Genomic DNA, 17,103 nt, shown 5'->3' on the forward strand with positions numbered 1-17,103 from the left:
AAATGGACAGTAATTTGATTGACATCAGAAGCACAAGAGCATTGTGAAAAGTTAAATTAAATACAACAAAACGTAAGGACGAGACAAAAAGTAGAGAACAGACACAACAAGCAGCTACACTGAGTGATATGGCAATTGCTAAGCTGTAATAAGGATCAGTAGCCAGATTCAAGTGCCTTAAGGCAGTGGTTCCCAAACTGCGCCGTGGCACCCTGGGGTGCCTTTGGACACTTGCAGGGGTGCCTCAGGTTGGGGGTCCATCACCAAATCAAATTATTTATGGTCAATGTAATGTAAATATGTGAATAAACAGAAGCACAACTCTGTTCACTACCACATAACTGAACCCAAGGATGACAGGTCAGCACAATTTACTTCACTTTACTATTTTACTAAATTTTTTCTGAATTTCTCAATAACAACCTTAAACTTAGGGGTGCCATGAAAACAATGCTGATACTCTATGGCACCATGATTCAAAAAAGTTTGGGAACCACTGGCCTTAAGTTATTCATTTTAGAAGTTTAAACAGATAATGTGGAAAAGTGAGAAAGGCGCTCCAGGGGATGAGAAACCGAAGTCTCTCTTGCAGTCTAGAGCCACTCAAATTCCTTTCACCTGGAGGACAAATCTAGTAATACATACAACACTGGGTGAATGGTTCACTTGCGCTTTCCCCTTATTATAAACTACAATGTGACACAGAAAACAAGGATGAAATGAATCCACTTTAATAAACACATCAACCCTCCAATAGGGCAAACAATCTCTTAAAATTAAAAATTCTGTGATCAATAATCCAGATAAAGACATAAATAACATATAGTCATAAATAAAAATTTTGGACGTAAAAAGATTTTTCCTAAATACACGATGCTTCTATTTCTTAAAGTGCTAGCTGCGGATTCACTGTGCAATAAAGTGTCCGTGCATATTTCCGTGCAACTTTCTATTTTGGATAAAAAAGGAAGAATTTTTCATCATTAAAGATACTTTTTCTTTTCAGTATAATTTGCTATAGGTCCACTCCTATAAGTAAAGTGTCCGTGCATATGAGATAAACATCAATCAACTAGATTCATACCATCAGGAAAAGAGTGGGTCTCCTTGACCTTCGGGACCTAGGAACTCCGGAGGGCTGGACAAGGGGAAAGATGTAATGGGCCCCAAAGCTTATACCAGATGGTTTCAATCCTCAGTCACTGCAGCCAACGCGTTTCAACCGCCATCTCCTGGGTCTTTATCAAGGCTTAACTGACCTGTGACTGAAATGGGTTTAAATACCCTCCAAATAACACACTTCCTGTTTGGGATATTACCACCGGAAGTGGTGTTAAAACATATAAATATTGAATATGTACTGCTATGACGTCCCTCTATCCATGGCGTCCTATATGGGCCCCATGTAGAGGATAAGTACATGTTGTATTTATGTAGAAACAATACTTATAAACTTAAAGTCAAAACAAAGCGATATACCGGAAGTGACCTCACTTCCGGTAAACATGTTAGTCCGTTCCTAAAAGGATCCCCTCTTATATCTTCTTATGGCTTGCAGACCACCGGATCTCCATGGTGATGGGAAAAACGGCTTGTCTTCCCTAAGTCGGACTCCTCTCTTCCTGTTCATTTGCTATAGGTCCACTCTATAAGTAAAGTGTCCGTGCATAGGAGATAAACATCAATCAACTAGATTCATACCATCAGGAAAAGAGTGGGGCCCCTTGACCTTCCGGACCTAGGAACTCCAGAGGGCTGAACAAGGGGAAAGATGTAATGGGCCCCAAAGCTTATACCTGATGGTGTCAATCCTCAGTCACTGCACCCAACACGAAAAGAAAAAGTATCTTTAATGGCGAAAAACTCTTCCTTTTTTTATCCAAAATTGAAAGTTGTGTATCCCATATGCACGGACACTTTATTGCACAATGAATCCGCAGCTAGCACTTTAAGAAATAGAAGCATCGTGTATTTAGGAAAAATCTTTTTATGTCCAACATTTTTATTTATGACTATATGTTATTTATGTTTTTATCTGGATTATTGATCCCAGAATTTTTAATTTTAAGAGATTGTTTGCCCTATTGGAGGGTAGATGTGTTTATTAAAGTGGATTCATTTCATCCTTGTTTTCTGTGTCACATTGTAGTTTATAATAAGGGGAAAGCGCCAGTAAACCATTCACCCAGTGTTGTATTCATTTTATAATGTCAAACAACTGACTAAACTGACTAAATGGTAAAGTAAGACATAAGTAGATGACACAGCTGATCATTGTATTAGTGTAACCACATAGTAATCAAAACAGTTGCACATTACCTCCAGTTGAATAAAATTAGTTCTAAAGAAATCGCAAAATGAATTTGAGTGTAGCGTGGGTTGTGGCAATCCCGTGCAAATGTTTTGATTATCACATACTATGTGGTTACACTAAGAATTACAGTTATCAGCTGTGTTTGTATACTTGTAATCCATTAGTATGGACAGTAATCTAAACAAATCTGATCTTTCTGTAACAAAACTCTTCATTCAAATAATGTAAAATGTTGCAGAGAAAATGCATCCCTTTAGTTGTATTGTAAGTGGTGATTTGTTGTTTGATGTTTTAACGTTTCCTCTAATTGTATTGCATGCTTTTTAAGCAAGTTTTCACAGAGTAAGCAGTGGTGTCATATGAACAATTTTCACTCCATGTTTTAAGCAGAGCATAGAGTATAATCACTCCAAATTAAAATAATTTTTATAAGCACAGAAGTGCTTTAATTGTTCAGCTTAAAATAAAATGTCAGCAGCATTTTGGACAAGTGACCAAAGCACTCAATGAAAATGTTGTCAAATTGATATATATCCTATCTCAGCAGGCCCTGTAACACAGAGCATTTTCATGCACCCATTATAAAATGTGAGATTACAAAGTGTTACACTTTTCCAGCTGCTATAAAAAGTGCTCTTGTTAAAAGTGACACCACCTTATATACTGGGACTTTCAATTGTCAGGTGTGATGCAGGGATGGAAATAGAGGCATCAGGCGCATCTCCAACTGTATGGCCATGGCTGATGTGTTTTCCCCTGGCAACCAGAAACAATACCTTTTTTTGATGTGGTCTTATACAGTGCCGGATAATGATGAGAACTGGGCATACATACATTTTTTTTAGGCAAAATGCAGATGTAAGAACAAAGGGTAGAGCTGTCCATGTTTGATTGACAGCTATTGCAAAATGCATTAAAGCAGAATAAAATACACAAAATTCTTATTTTAATATTTTATTAAATCACTCCAATTAAACATAAGTCTATTCGGATGTTGCTCAGTAAGCTTCCACATTTCTGTAGAACTCTGTCACGCATCCATACCAGAACATGTGTAAGGTATGCACATCCTTAGATACTGATTTATTGATTTTTTTTAAACACATTACATTATAATCGATTTTTTAACATATCAGTCACCGATATATAATGTGACATCGCAACTTTGCATTTCCCTGTCGGCTGCTCCTCTCTGCAGCAGCGGGGTGGGGGGGGCCCTGCCGTGCTGCCCGATCAGCAGTGATCGTCAGCACGGCAGACACTGGAGGAGGGTGCAGGGATGCAGAGGAGCCGGGAGGTCCTTCTACTATTGGCGGTTGCTGGAAGATTATCTTCCAGCAGCCACCAATTGTCATTTCTGACTGGTTTTAATGTTTGCTACCATGTCAGGTAACGTAGAGTCGGACATGGCAGCAAACGATGCACCACACTAGGCAAGTGATTAAGGGTGGGATGTACTAAGCAGCGCATCCACGATGTGGTACATCCCAACTGTCTTCAGGTACACTCCCTATAAGAGCTGTCCTTTGTGATGGCTCCGGTCAGAGGGACTTCTGGGTTTAACACTCAGAAGTCCCTCTGTCTTTCTTCTGCGCATGCCGGATCCCTTCCAAGGAAGAGCATCCAGATAAGATGCCCATAGGCTTCTATAAGGTAACCCCACCTGAAGGTGGCATTACCCATCATGACGAAGCTTTTTACATATGGGGAATGCAGTAAAACGCTATTTTCTTGACTTTGTTCTTGCCCTTAATTTCCAACCCAGACTTCCAGGGTGGTGAGGCTAACGCTGTCATCCGATCTTGGCACCTTCAGGGACTTAAGTTGATATATAATTTTTTAGATCTCGAGTGCTCCTTTGTTCTTACCATATCAGAATTTAGAGAAGTACCTGTCTCTTGATTTTCCCTATTTGCATACTTTCAAGTTCGTAGCGCTATTATTCAATTGCTATCACGCATAAAACCCACTGAGCTCTCCTGTACTTTTGATAATGTCATACGACTACGACCTAATACTGTAGCTCTTACCCTACATCGTTGATATAAGCTCATACTAGACGGAAGTTAGATCTTTTTAAAGTGACTACAGGAATAACCAAAATGGAGTGATACTTTTGTAGGGGTCAACTTGCAGACTGTTGTCAGGCAGTATGTTATGCTCAGCAAGCAATTGGTTTCATCCTCTTATGCAGAATTGCATTATAAAATACTCCATAGAGCATACTACACTCCTAAACTTTGCTTTCCCATGGGTGCTTCTGATAACTCTGTGTTTTAAAAGCTCCACTGTGGATGCAGATATCATACAATGTATGTGGATGTGCCCAGTGATACAGCCCTTTTGGACAGACATACAAACATATATCAATAGTAATTTAGGTATTGCCTTTTAAAGTCCATATGTCCTGGGCCTTTTGGTCCTCCCCATTTGTTATTTTCTGAACCTGCTATGGTGGCTCGATTGTGTTCCTGACCTGATATCCGGACTGAATTACATCTTTGCACAGGTCAGGTATCCTACTTGCTCCCACTGCGTTGTTGGAAAATATTTTTTTATCCTATGTTGGAATAAATAAAATTTTGGAAGCTAAGGAGAATTTGTTTCTTTGTTACCCATATTGTGTAAGTCCCTTGTGGAAAACCATTTGGAGGGATAAGAGAACCTGGGGTGACTGGTCTAACAGCCTGGAAGATACCTTTACAACAATTTATAGATATTTATTTCCTGTAAGGTGGGGTATGTCCATATGTACGGTGTTGGTGAAGGGTTCGCTGTCCCACATGGTGGAGGATTGCTGGGGAAAGAGACCTTTATAGACACAATACAACACCTTTTTCTGTGAGTTGGGTACGCTACCTTCTTAGACAACACGAGAATTACATATGCATGCTGATTGAAGAAGTAGTATGTGTTTCACATTATGATATTGGACCATGAGTTTTTGTTTGGTCTTTTTTTTCCGGTAAAAACTAACCTGAGAGAGGAGTTGGAACAGAGGAGATTCTAAGGAGAGGATAATTATTTCACCAGATTTGAAGACTCTGATAAAAAAATTTCTGTTGTGTCTGGATACATTAACAATAAGTATATGTGATATTTACAAAGAGGACTCTGTGAATATCATGGTTGATGATTATTCCTGTCTTATATTTATGTCTAGCCCCTTGTTTTCCACTATATCCAAATTTTATATTCGATTTGATTCTTGCTCGTATAGCAGCTGCTTCAAAGAAAAATTTTTTTCCAATGGATACATAAAGAATCTTTTTTAGATGGATTGGATTGAATGTTCTCTGGATGTGGAATCTCAAGCGAAACAAACTTTTATGATTTGGCTCCCTTATTTGATTACCTTACCATTACCTACTAGAGATCATGTCAGAAAAGCATTCATACTGACATGGTATAATATGGAGGTAGTAGATAAAGTGTTGCCCCTGTTTTAACTTGGGTTACTGCTTGATGTATACATCAGGTTTTATTTGTTTTTGTTTTATTTTAGACTTTTTGAATCTATTTGATATTGTTTGTTTATGTATCAATATCACGATGGAATACGTTTCTATACTTTGATTACCATGTTACTTTTTTTTTTTAAATGTATTATGTATTTGTTTATATGTGATTACTCAAGAAAAAAATATATAATAACATAACAAAATCTTACTTATGCTGGCCATACACTCTGCAATTATCGGGACGATCCGCCCGATATCGGCGGATCGCCGCGATAATTGCAGCGTGTATGCGGGCGACCGAGGGTTAAATATTGCTCGGTCGGGCATGCTGGATTGTCCAGCATGCCCGTCCGATGCGATATTTACCCGGGAAACTGTCGGCCGCATCGGGCAGTGTATGCCCAGCATTAGTCTATTTCTACCTCACTTTATTAAACTTTGCTTTGAATCTATAGCTACTACATAGAGCATTCAGCTGGGAAAACAATCTTAGCATATTACGTGGTATAAAAATTAGATGTAAACTCCTTTTAATAGTACATTTTTATAACAAAATATATATATATATATATATATATATATATGTATGAACAAGTCCACGGCACTACTATGACAAAAAGACGTTTATGTAGTAAAAGTACCGATTAATACATGTTACGAATATCCAGCATTAAAGCAACGTTTCAGGATCCCTCCGGACCCCGTCCTCAGGCTGCTGTGATGTTTACAATGTTGATCAGCAAAAAAATGTACAGTGAATGTCTACAAATTCAAATTGTCCTACCTTTTATGTGCTATATCACCTCGTGTATGCCAATCCCGGAGACGGACCGCGCTCACCTGTCCTTCCGGACGCCCTCCGATGACGTCAGCGCTTCTCGTCTGGTCGTTGCTAAGCAACACCGACGCTGCCTCCATCTCCGGGAAATGGCTGTAAAAAACATAAAATATGTGTAGAAAAGACATGACATGATCTCCCTAATTATAGGGTGTGACCTATATATTGTCATGCCAATCAATGTATGCATAGTCAGTAAGCTACTATGTAGAGACACTGATAAGATGTAGAACTATAGAAATACAGGGATAGACTGTTTGGCAAAATGACCACAAAGTTTACATGCAAAAAAATACATGCAAAAAAAACGCATGAATAACTATATGTAAAGTGAATGTAGTCGAGAGTAAGTGGTACATGTGCATAATTGCCCATAATAAGGATCATATTGGTTAAATATTAACACATGCTAATATGATAGTTCGTTATGTAATCGCAGCTGCGTTATTACTGAAACACATTCCAATCTATCTTCTCGTTCAGTCCCGCTGGATGCAAAGAATTCAGTTTATATATCCATCTGGATTCCAATTTTATAAGCAGCATGTTTCTATCACCTCCCCTTCTAAGAGGGGGAACCTGATCGATGATCTGATATCGTAAAGTTGTCAATGGATGTTGTTTCTCTTTGGAATGGTTTGCCACTGGTTGATCGACTTTTCCTCCTGCTATAGCTTTGTTAATAGCCGATCTGTGGAGGGCCATTCTCTCTCTGAACGTCCGACTTGTCATGCCTACATAAAATAGACCGCACGGGCAAGTGATGTAATAAATTACATATTTTGATGTTTAACACATGATAAGTATTGATATTAGCTCCTGTATGGGGATGTTGAAAGGATGAACCAGTTATCAAATAATTGCATGTAACACATGAGGGACAGCGATAACAGCCAGGTTTTTTGGTCTGGCCAAACAAAACTGATGATTGTTTCTATTCCGTGATGTCTGTTTTAACTAGGTAGTCCTTCAAATTTTTACCTCTTTTATAACAAATCATTGGGCGTTGATGTTGCAAACTAGGCAATGAAGAATCTGTTGTTATAATCGGCCATAATGCCTTAGTAGCACGTGGAATAATAGGACTTGCCGTTGAGAAGCGTGTAGTCCAAATAAATTTCTCCTGATCTTTTTTGGGTCGATTAGATCTCAAAAGACTGCATCTATCCATTTGAAGAACTTTTGTTTTGGGCAACGCTGATAACCCATACCCCCTCTGCAGAAATTTATTTACCACCACCTCCAGTGCCTCAGATAGTTTAGATGGATCACTAGTTATTCGTGCAACTCTTAACATTTGTGAGTAGGGTAATCCTTCTTTGAGTGCTTTGGGGTGGTGGCTGCTTGCATCCAGAAGCGAATTTCGGTCAGTGGATTTGTAGTGCACTGATGTTGAAAGTTTACCTTCCTGTAGATGTATTGAGACGTCCCAAAAGTCTATGGTGGTATCACTGTATGTACACATGAATTTAATCGTTGATAGTAATCTGTTTATTTCTTCCGTCATTTGTTTGAATAAAAGCGGACCCCCTTTCCATAACATAAACAAATCGTCTATGAAACGAGTATACCACAGTATCTGTTCCGAAAAAATTCATTTGCCAAAAAAGAAATCATGCTCCTGTTGGAACATGAAAATGTTCGCGTAAGCAGGGGCCACACTGGACCCCATTGCGCATCCGAACTTCTGAAGGTAATACTGTCCGTTATACATGAAATAATTCCGTGTCAAGATGAATCGTAATAATTGCATGAAGGTGTTGTGGTCCAATTCCAGCGGCTCTTCCAGAATGTCGATAAACGTTTTAATCGCTTGAAGACCCTCATTGTGAGGGATGGAGGTATATAGTGAAGATACGTCCATAGTGCACATTATCACATCATCTTCCAAATTCGTGAAATCCTCTAATTTGGTAAGAAATGTTGTAGTGTCCTTCAAGTATGTTTTTTGTTTCATAATGTGCGGCTGAAGCAATGAGTCTAGATATTCTGCTACGGGCTGGAATAATGAACCCCTGGCAGAAATAATAGGTCTGCCAGGTGGATTGATAAGTGTTTTGTGCACTTTTGGCACCGTGTACAGAATTGGAACAATTGGATGTTCAGGATATACTGCACGCTTAATCGTTGTCGTTATATGGTTATTAGACAAAGCTTCAGTAAGGATATTCTCCAATTCCTTTGCAAATGTTGCCGTAGGGTCTCCTGGCAATCTTTCATATGTATCCAGTTGTCTCAACTGTCTTTCAATATATAAAATATATACAATATATATATAAAATTTATACAATATATTCTGTGAAACATATATTTTTTTTTTTTTAGTAGATCTATGGTAACGTTCTGCTGCTCCGTCCTCTGCCTGTACAAAGGCACTGACGTCCAAAGGTGAAATAACCCTAATATCTGTAGATCAGATGATTATGTGAGCTTAATGCACAGTATACAATATTTGTTACCGTTATTGTGCCATTCATGTGCACCAATACAGAGGAGTCAGCTCCTCCTAGTGGTGGTTGGATGTTGTTCTACATATAATTGTGCTCTTTCTCTTTACTGAGCAGAGCATCAAATATAAAGAAGTTCCATAAACAAAAAGAACAGCAAGAATAAGGGCGTGGAGTAGAAAGCTAACCATTTACAGTAGATCAGAGGATGTGAATTGTAGAATAGAGTGGTAAGCATCTACATAACCAATTTGCAACTTATATCTTAATGTTATTATTTCTTTAATTTACACAACTAACTTAACAAATAAAATAGTTTGAAGGAAACGGCTACCTATTCATGTTTTAATAGTCTGCTAGGAATTGTTACTGGCCACATGCTAATGGAATTGAGCAGCTAAAGTTACTGTTCTGTCATCACTGGCTCTCAGAAATAGCATAGTGCCTACTACTGTTAGCTGTACGATATTGAGATCTCACACAGACTGATAGTCACACAATTCTGGTAAAGAAAATGTATAATTGCAAACAATGCTAACAGTTTCCAAGACCCTGGTGTTGCATCTAACATGAGGTGCACTACAATCCTTGCCATCATAAGTTCAATAAACAGTATTGTCTTTGTCTTGTATTTTAAATACTTAGAGATCAAACCTAATAGGTGCGAGTTGGGTCCTGCGAGCCATTCTCATGGAGAACTTGCCCTGTGATTACATTTGCAATCTAATTTAAAAACTTACATTGATTTTTCAGAGAAAATTCATGGGTCTTTGTGTGCACCCCCCTGAGCAGGTGAAAAGGTAGGGAAAATGTCAGGACATAATGTAGAATCTATGGCATACTCCTCCCAATGAATAATCAGGCACTTGGAGGGGTTCAAATAGGATGATTTGGTCAATAAAGACGTCGGTTTTCAGATACATTTCTCTAAAAAGCTCAATAATGAGTTAAATGATGTGGGACAGGTATACGGAGGTGTAAATGATGTGGGACAGGTATGTGGATAGGTAAATGATGTGGGACAGGTATGTGGATGGGTAGATGATGTGAGACAGGTATGTGGATGTGTTGTATTGATGAGAGGTAAAACTGTTTACTCCAACTTTTTACAAACTTGTAAAAACACTGAAAACTTACCGTACAGACATTTTTTTCTGTACCCCAAAATTTCTGTAAAGACTTTGATGAAACTTGATTGCTATAATTTTTCAACCATCAATAAAAAGTGCAAAAATTAACCATTTGACACCTTTTCAAGAACCTCCCAGTACTTTTCTTAGGGCCACTAACAACCTTCTATATGGTCCTGATATCTCACTTGTCACTTTTTTGGGATCCAGGGTGGTTTCCCAACTTTTTGCCATGCATATCTTCGGTCGCTTTTTGTAGAAGGATAGCACACAGTCACCTTGAGGCCCCCAAATTGCCTTTTCTAATTGGATCTTACATTTTATGTGATATTTGTGAGATTCATGATACAAACTCTCATTTGCAAACTTACACATAATAGGATTAAGCCCCTACTGTTGATGTATAGGTTCGAATTTTCCCGCCAAGTTCAGATTTTTCCCGCCAAAAAATCGGGTCTCAGAAAGAGGCAAAAACGTCATCTTTCATGGACAAACATCATCTTCCATGGACTTTTGTCCAGGAATGATGATGTTTGTCCATGAAAGATGACGTTTTGCCTCTTTCTGAGACCCGATTTTTGTCGGGGAAAATTTTAACCTATCCGAGCCTGCACATCCCTAATATAAACGGTTAAAGCCACAAGAATAGGAATATGTAGAGAAGATTGCATTTTTGTGCACAGAATAATCGAAGTTATACTAGTCAGTTGGTCCCTATTTAAAATTAGTGGCTTTTACTAGCACTAATTCTTAAAACCTCGGACTGTCTCATATCATGGTCCAATTAAATAAGTTTTTAAGAAAATGAAGTTAGAAACAAAAAAGTGTGTCCAGCGTTTATACCGGTTATTCTTTTAAAGAGTTTTTCCATCTTTCTACGACTTCAGTTTGTTGTCTGTCGCAAGTCCTCCTGCAACACTTCCCGAATCCTTTTATCTTGTGGATTTCTAGTTCGTCTTCCTCAGACAGAGTAGTATCATTTTGTTGCACTCAGACACAGTACTCTAGTGCTCTCTACATTGAATACAAATGTATCTAGAAGGGAGCTTATGTCACATCTAAGGGTAAGAAAAATAAAACACTGTGTAGTGATATAAGTGCCTGATGATGAAGCACGCCAAGATGGTTAAGCGACATATCTGGTGAAATGTTACAGGAGGGCATGTATCTGAAAGTATAACACCTCTTTAAGGACAGAAAGTGGTGTTCATATACTTTCCTTGCAGCTTCTCCCTAATAACCATTATAAGAGAAAACTCATGAACCCTTTAAGCTAGCCATGGACGGGATAATGTCAAGTGGCAGCAGTAATCTCCGCTGTGAACAGAACGTCAGTGACGAAGTCTGAGCTCAACAGTGAGTGTCTTGAGCCAGCTCCAGATTTATTTGAAGGAAAAAAAATAATTTTCCGTTTTACATGAGAAACCAGCAACTGATATAGAAGGCACTGTATTCTGATACAGGTTTTTCATATGCGCGATAAAGATACCAAAGAAAGCGAATGCATGAAAAAGTAAATTGCAAAACCATCTATAGAGTGTGGACTCCTTTATTTTTGAACTAGCAGCCTGCTATACAGACCGCGCCATGAACAAGCATAGTTGTAGTAGAGGTATCCTTAAAATACACCACCTACATGGAGTGGAGGCAGCAATTTGTGGGTTAAATCAATATTTCTGAGTATGCAGCCTATCAATAAATTAGCCAATCAATTATTTAGAAAATAGTGACATAAGTGAGGCATGAGGAACTGTATAGCTAATGCCTCAGTGATATCTCTTGTTACTATTAAACTAAGAATGAATACTGGCTCGTCTGTCTTCACTAAATGTAGACTACTGGTGCATACTGAATGAATTATATTTACATTATGTTTTAGCTCTGTCATTGTCTACGTGAATAGAAATCCCCTCATCAACTCAGATCATGCTTCTTCAATAAATATTTCATTTAAGACTATACAGAATAAGAATATATAATTGGAATAAGTGACACAATGAGAAACTTGAATTATTACTTATATATATTTTTGTTTACTGGTTTGTTACAGAATACAGACAACTCTGTAGTAGAAGAAACACCTGTGAGTCAGGTGGCAGAATCATCCCAGGAATGTGACGACAATGAAGTGTTTGGTATGTATCATGAACAAGAAGAAACCTGTACAATGATTAGAGGTGACCGTGCAACTGAGAGATAAAATACTATAACATAAAATTCATAAGAGGGAGGCATATCTTTTCTGGTCAGTTGAATTAAATTGTATTGAATTGGACATCATTTGTAAACACACACACGCACAATAAATCTAATCAGGACAATTTAATTTATCAGACACTCTCCTCACTATGGAATCTCTGCGTACTGTTAAAAATAATAGTTTTTATTATGAATACGCACCATTCCTCTAATTTACCGAGTCTTAAACAAAAGTGGGAGATGGAGGTTGGCACTATGTGTGACGATTTCTGGTCTATGGTCCTGGGCGGTCCAAGAGAATCCACAGCGACTGTTAGCCATCAACAAATTCAATTGTTTACATTGCATAGGACTTGCCCCTACACATCTTTTTAAAATTGGGGGTCGTCCTGATGATACTTGCCCCAAATGCGGAAGCTCCCAGGCTGACTTTTGGCATCTCCTTTTGTCTTGCCTCAATGTACTCCACTTTGGGAGCAGGTGATTGGAGCAATTGTTTCATCGGGTATACCCCATTCTGTTATCTTACACCGGTAGAGTGTGCCTTTGGTACCTTGGCCGATGAGTACATGAGACAATATTTTCTTAATCTATGTACCCTAGCCAAGGTCTGTATTGCAAGGTCATGATGGCTAATACATGTCCCGAGTATGGAATGTGGATAGCCTTTGTTAACACTACAATACCTCATGAAAAATAATTATAAACTATATATATATATATATATATATATATATATATATATATATATATATACATATACATATACAGTCAGGTCCATAAATATTGGGACATTGACAGAATTTTCATATTTTGGCCTCTATTCACCACCACAATGGTTTTGAAATGAAACAAACAAGATGTGCTTTAACTGCAGACTTTCAGATTTAATTTGAGGGTAATTACATCCAAATCGGGTGAACGGTGTAGAAATTACAACAGTTTTAATATGTGCCTCCCACTTTTTAAGGGGCCAAAAGTAATGGGACTATCAACTCAAAAGCTATTTCATGGACAGGTGTGGGCTATTCCCTCATTATTTCATTATCAATTAATCAGGTAAAAGGTCTGGAGTTGATTCTAGGTGTGACATTTGCATTTGGAATCAGTTGCTGTCAACTCTCAATATGAGATCCAAAGAGCTGTCACTATCAGTGAAGCAAGCCATCATTAGGCTGAAAAATCAAAACAAACCAATCAGAGAGATAGCAAAAACATTAGGTGTGGCCTAATCAACTGTTTGGAACATTCTTAAAAAGAAAGAACGCATCGGAGAGCTCAGCAACACCAAAAGACCCGGAAGACCACAGAAAACAACTGTGGTGGATGACAAAATAATTATTTCCCTGGTGAAGAAAAACCCCTTCACAACAGTTGGCCAAATCAAGAACACTCTCCAGGACGTAGATGTAGATGTGTCAAAGTTAAGAATCAAGAGAAGACTTCACAAGAGTGAATATAGAAGGTTCACCACAAGATGTAAACAATTGGTGAGCCACAAAAACAAGAAGACCAGATTAGAGTTTGCCAAACAACATCTAAAAAAGCCATTACAGTTCTGGAACAACATCACAGATGAGACAAAGATCAACTTGTACCAGAGTGATGGGAAGAGAAGAGAAGGAATGGAACTGCTCATGATCCTAAACATACCACCTCATCAGTGAAGCATGGTGGTGGTAGTGTCATGGCGTGGGCATGTATGGCTGCCAATGGAACTGGTTCCCTTGTATTTATTGATGATGTGACTGCTGACAAATACAGCAGAATTAATTCTGAAGTGTTTTGGGCAATATTATATGCTCATATTCAGTCAAATGCTTCAGAACTCATTAGACGGCGCTTCACAGTGCAGATGGACAATGACCCGAAGCATACTGCAAAATCAACCAAAGAGTTTTTTAAGGCTAGAAAGTGGAATGTTATGCAAAGGCCAAGTCAATCCCCTTACCTGAATCCGATTGAGCGTGCATTTCACTTGATGAAGACAAAACTGAAGGGAAAATGCCCCAAGAACAAGCAGGAACTGAAGACATTTGCAGTAGAGGCCTGGCAGAGCATCACCAGGGATGAAACCCAGCGTCTGGTGATGTCTATGCGTTCCAGACTTCAGGCTGTAATTGCCTGCAAAGGATTTGCAACAAAGTTTTAAAAAGTGAAAGTTAGATTTAGGATTGTTTAGTTTGTCCCATTACTTTTGGCCCCTTAAAAAGTGGGAGGCACATATAGAAACCGTTGTAATTCCTACACCGTTCACCTGATTTGGATGTAATTACCCTCAAATTAAATCTGAAAGTCTGCAGTTAAATCACATCTTGTTTGTTTAATTTCAAAATCATTGTGGTGGTGAATAGAGGCCAAAATATGAAAATTCTGTCAATGTCCCAATATTTATGGACCTGACTGTATATGTGTGTGTGTATGTATATATATATATATATATATATATATATATATATATATATATACACACATATATATAACTCTTCAGGATGAACCCAAGTTCGAAAAAATGGCGGAGATGGTTGCAGTCTGGATATGCTGAACTACTGCTGGATCAGAATGAGCTCCCTAGCCTTTAAACTTTCAATGCAATGTTTGTTTCTGGACTAGAAGTTTGAATATATTGCTATTCCTGTGTTGATACTTAGGGGTCTATTTACTAACCCTTGGAAGGCCTGTGACATGGCAGTTAGGAGTTCATTGGCTGGTACTTTATCTCTGTTCACTTTATCTACATCCAAGGCTTAGTAAATAGACCCCTTAGTCCTGATTGTCCAATGTACAATATGTGGTAAGTGACGGCTTGTGATAATTCTGTGTCTTATTTTTTCCAGCTGCTTCAGTTTTATTTCAGATTATAATGTATATTCTGTACATGCTGCTGCTGATATTATTTCGCACCGATTATATTATTCCCCTTTTTTCTAGTTGGTATATGCATTTACTGTTAGTATGCGTTTCATTTTTTATTTTTTTTTGTTATTTACAAAGTTGTACATATATCGCAGGTGAATAATGTGTGTCATATTTGTGTTATGTGATTTTATGCATGTGTGTTATTTTTCTGTTTGTTTGTGATGTTTACTTTATTGTTTAAAATATAAACACCCAATAAAAATAACTCAATTTAAAAAAAAATAGTTTTTAGATGTAATTGAAAGTAGAAAACCACAAGCATTAATATAAGAAAAATATAAAAAATGAATATTGAATAATATAATGTTTCTTTTCCTAACCCACTTACCACTATGTGACATTTGTGCATTTTCCAATCACCTTTTATGGTATGTATTGGAGCATCTTGCAGTTAAATTAAACAAATTATGGGAAAGTTCTTTTTTTCCTGTTTAGGCATTTTCTTTCTATACTAGATCTATAAAATGAAACTGTTTTAATGTGCTGCAAAAGAAGTCTGATTTGTGTTTGTTATACCCTTTCTTTTGAGAGATGGCAAAATAAGAGATTTGGGCTAGTCATGGAGTCGGGCAAGTCCTGTAGTCTCGATGAGCACGAAAGACAACAGAACAAAATAAACAGCTTGTCAAAGATCAACCAAAAATGCAGAGACATAACTAGACATCTTTGTGCCCATGGCTAGTGAGAGCACCTGCTCTGTGTGTGAGGACACTACCGCATCCTTCACTGCAGGCTCTTACTACATATATGTCCTTGCTTATCCAGTAATGGCCTCAAAGAAGAACCACAGGGCACAATGCTGTGACACATTATACATGGAACAGGTTGCTATATGCACATGATGTCACTAAAGCTACCAAACAATTGATTTGAACAATTATCATTCATTATATGGACCTGAATGATAATCTTTCACAGCTTGGAAATGGTAAAGTATGTTTGGCATCGGTTACTTTGGTTCCAATCCACCCGAGTGCATTTCAGCTGACTTCATGCCGTGAATAAGGATCTCTTCCATACATCATGCTGTGTATGGAAGTGCTCCTTCCCTTGGCCTAGTCAGAGGGTAGGATGTTTGGCCAGTTTAACGTCCCCCAGCAAAAAGGCAGTAGCAGTGCCTGCCAGGACTATTGGACCAAGGTAATTTGGTTCTAATAGAAGCTGCTCCAGTAGGTCTAGTTTACGTTTATTATTTTAGTGATGGCAAAAAGGGAAGTTGAAAATAGAAAGGAAATAAATTTACATAATTAAATACATCACTACTATTTCCTTCAGATTTCAATTAAACTATATGTGTTTGGTATTGTTATTACTCAAGAACACTTGCTAATTACATTTAGGTAAATTAATGGACTTGCACTAGCTGAAGACATTACACAAAGCAGAATTTGAAAACATTTATTTTTCCCCAATATGTCATAAATGAAAACATATATTCAGTCCATTATACTGCCAAATTAAAGCCCTACCTCTCCTTTAAAAAATAATAATAATATTAATCGGGTGAATCAACCAGTGAATGAACACTACCAGTGAATGAACATATTTTCAGGTTTAATACAGTAATCTTATATTTAGTGCTTACAATTTTAGATTAGATCTATTGGCTATGTTTTATTGATGTAAGTCATATTATTCATTTACTGGATTTGTCTAATTTGCTGTCATTGTGCTTTTATTAAACTGGTAATTTCTACACCTCTCCTGTTTTTTTTTTGTAAAATTCTAACTATGCCTTCAATCTTTAAACCAAAAATGTGTTTTAAAAGTATACATAGTTATAATGATGACACAT

The 17,103-nt window shown here is 37.7% G+C and overlaps 1 protein-coding gene across 2 annotated transcripts in view; it reads left to right on the forward strand.

Moving 5' to 3' along the window:
* The window catches only part of MBP (myelin basic protein), a 216,699-nt gene that overhangs the window by 84,574 nt on the left and 115,022 nt on the right, over positions 1-17,103 (forward strand). For both annotated transcript variants that reach the window (XM_088475908.1, XM_088475909.1), the window contains exon 3: positions 12,241-12,325. In XM_088475908.1, coding sequence (XP_088332034.1) covers positions 12,241-12,325 — 85 coding nt within the window. The remainder of the gene's footprint in view (positions 1-12,240; positions 12,326-17,103) is intronic.

This window comes from Taudactylus pleione, unplaced genomic scaffold (genome assembly GCF_031769625.1).
Source record: "Taudactylus pleione unplaced genomic scaffold, aTauple2 ptg000179l, whole genome shotgun sequence".
Classification (NCBI taxonomy): Eukaryota; Metazoa; Chordata; class Amphibia; order Anura; family Myobatrachidae; genus Taudactylus; species Taudactylus pleione.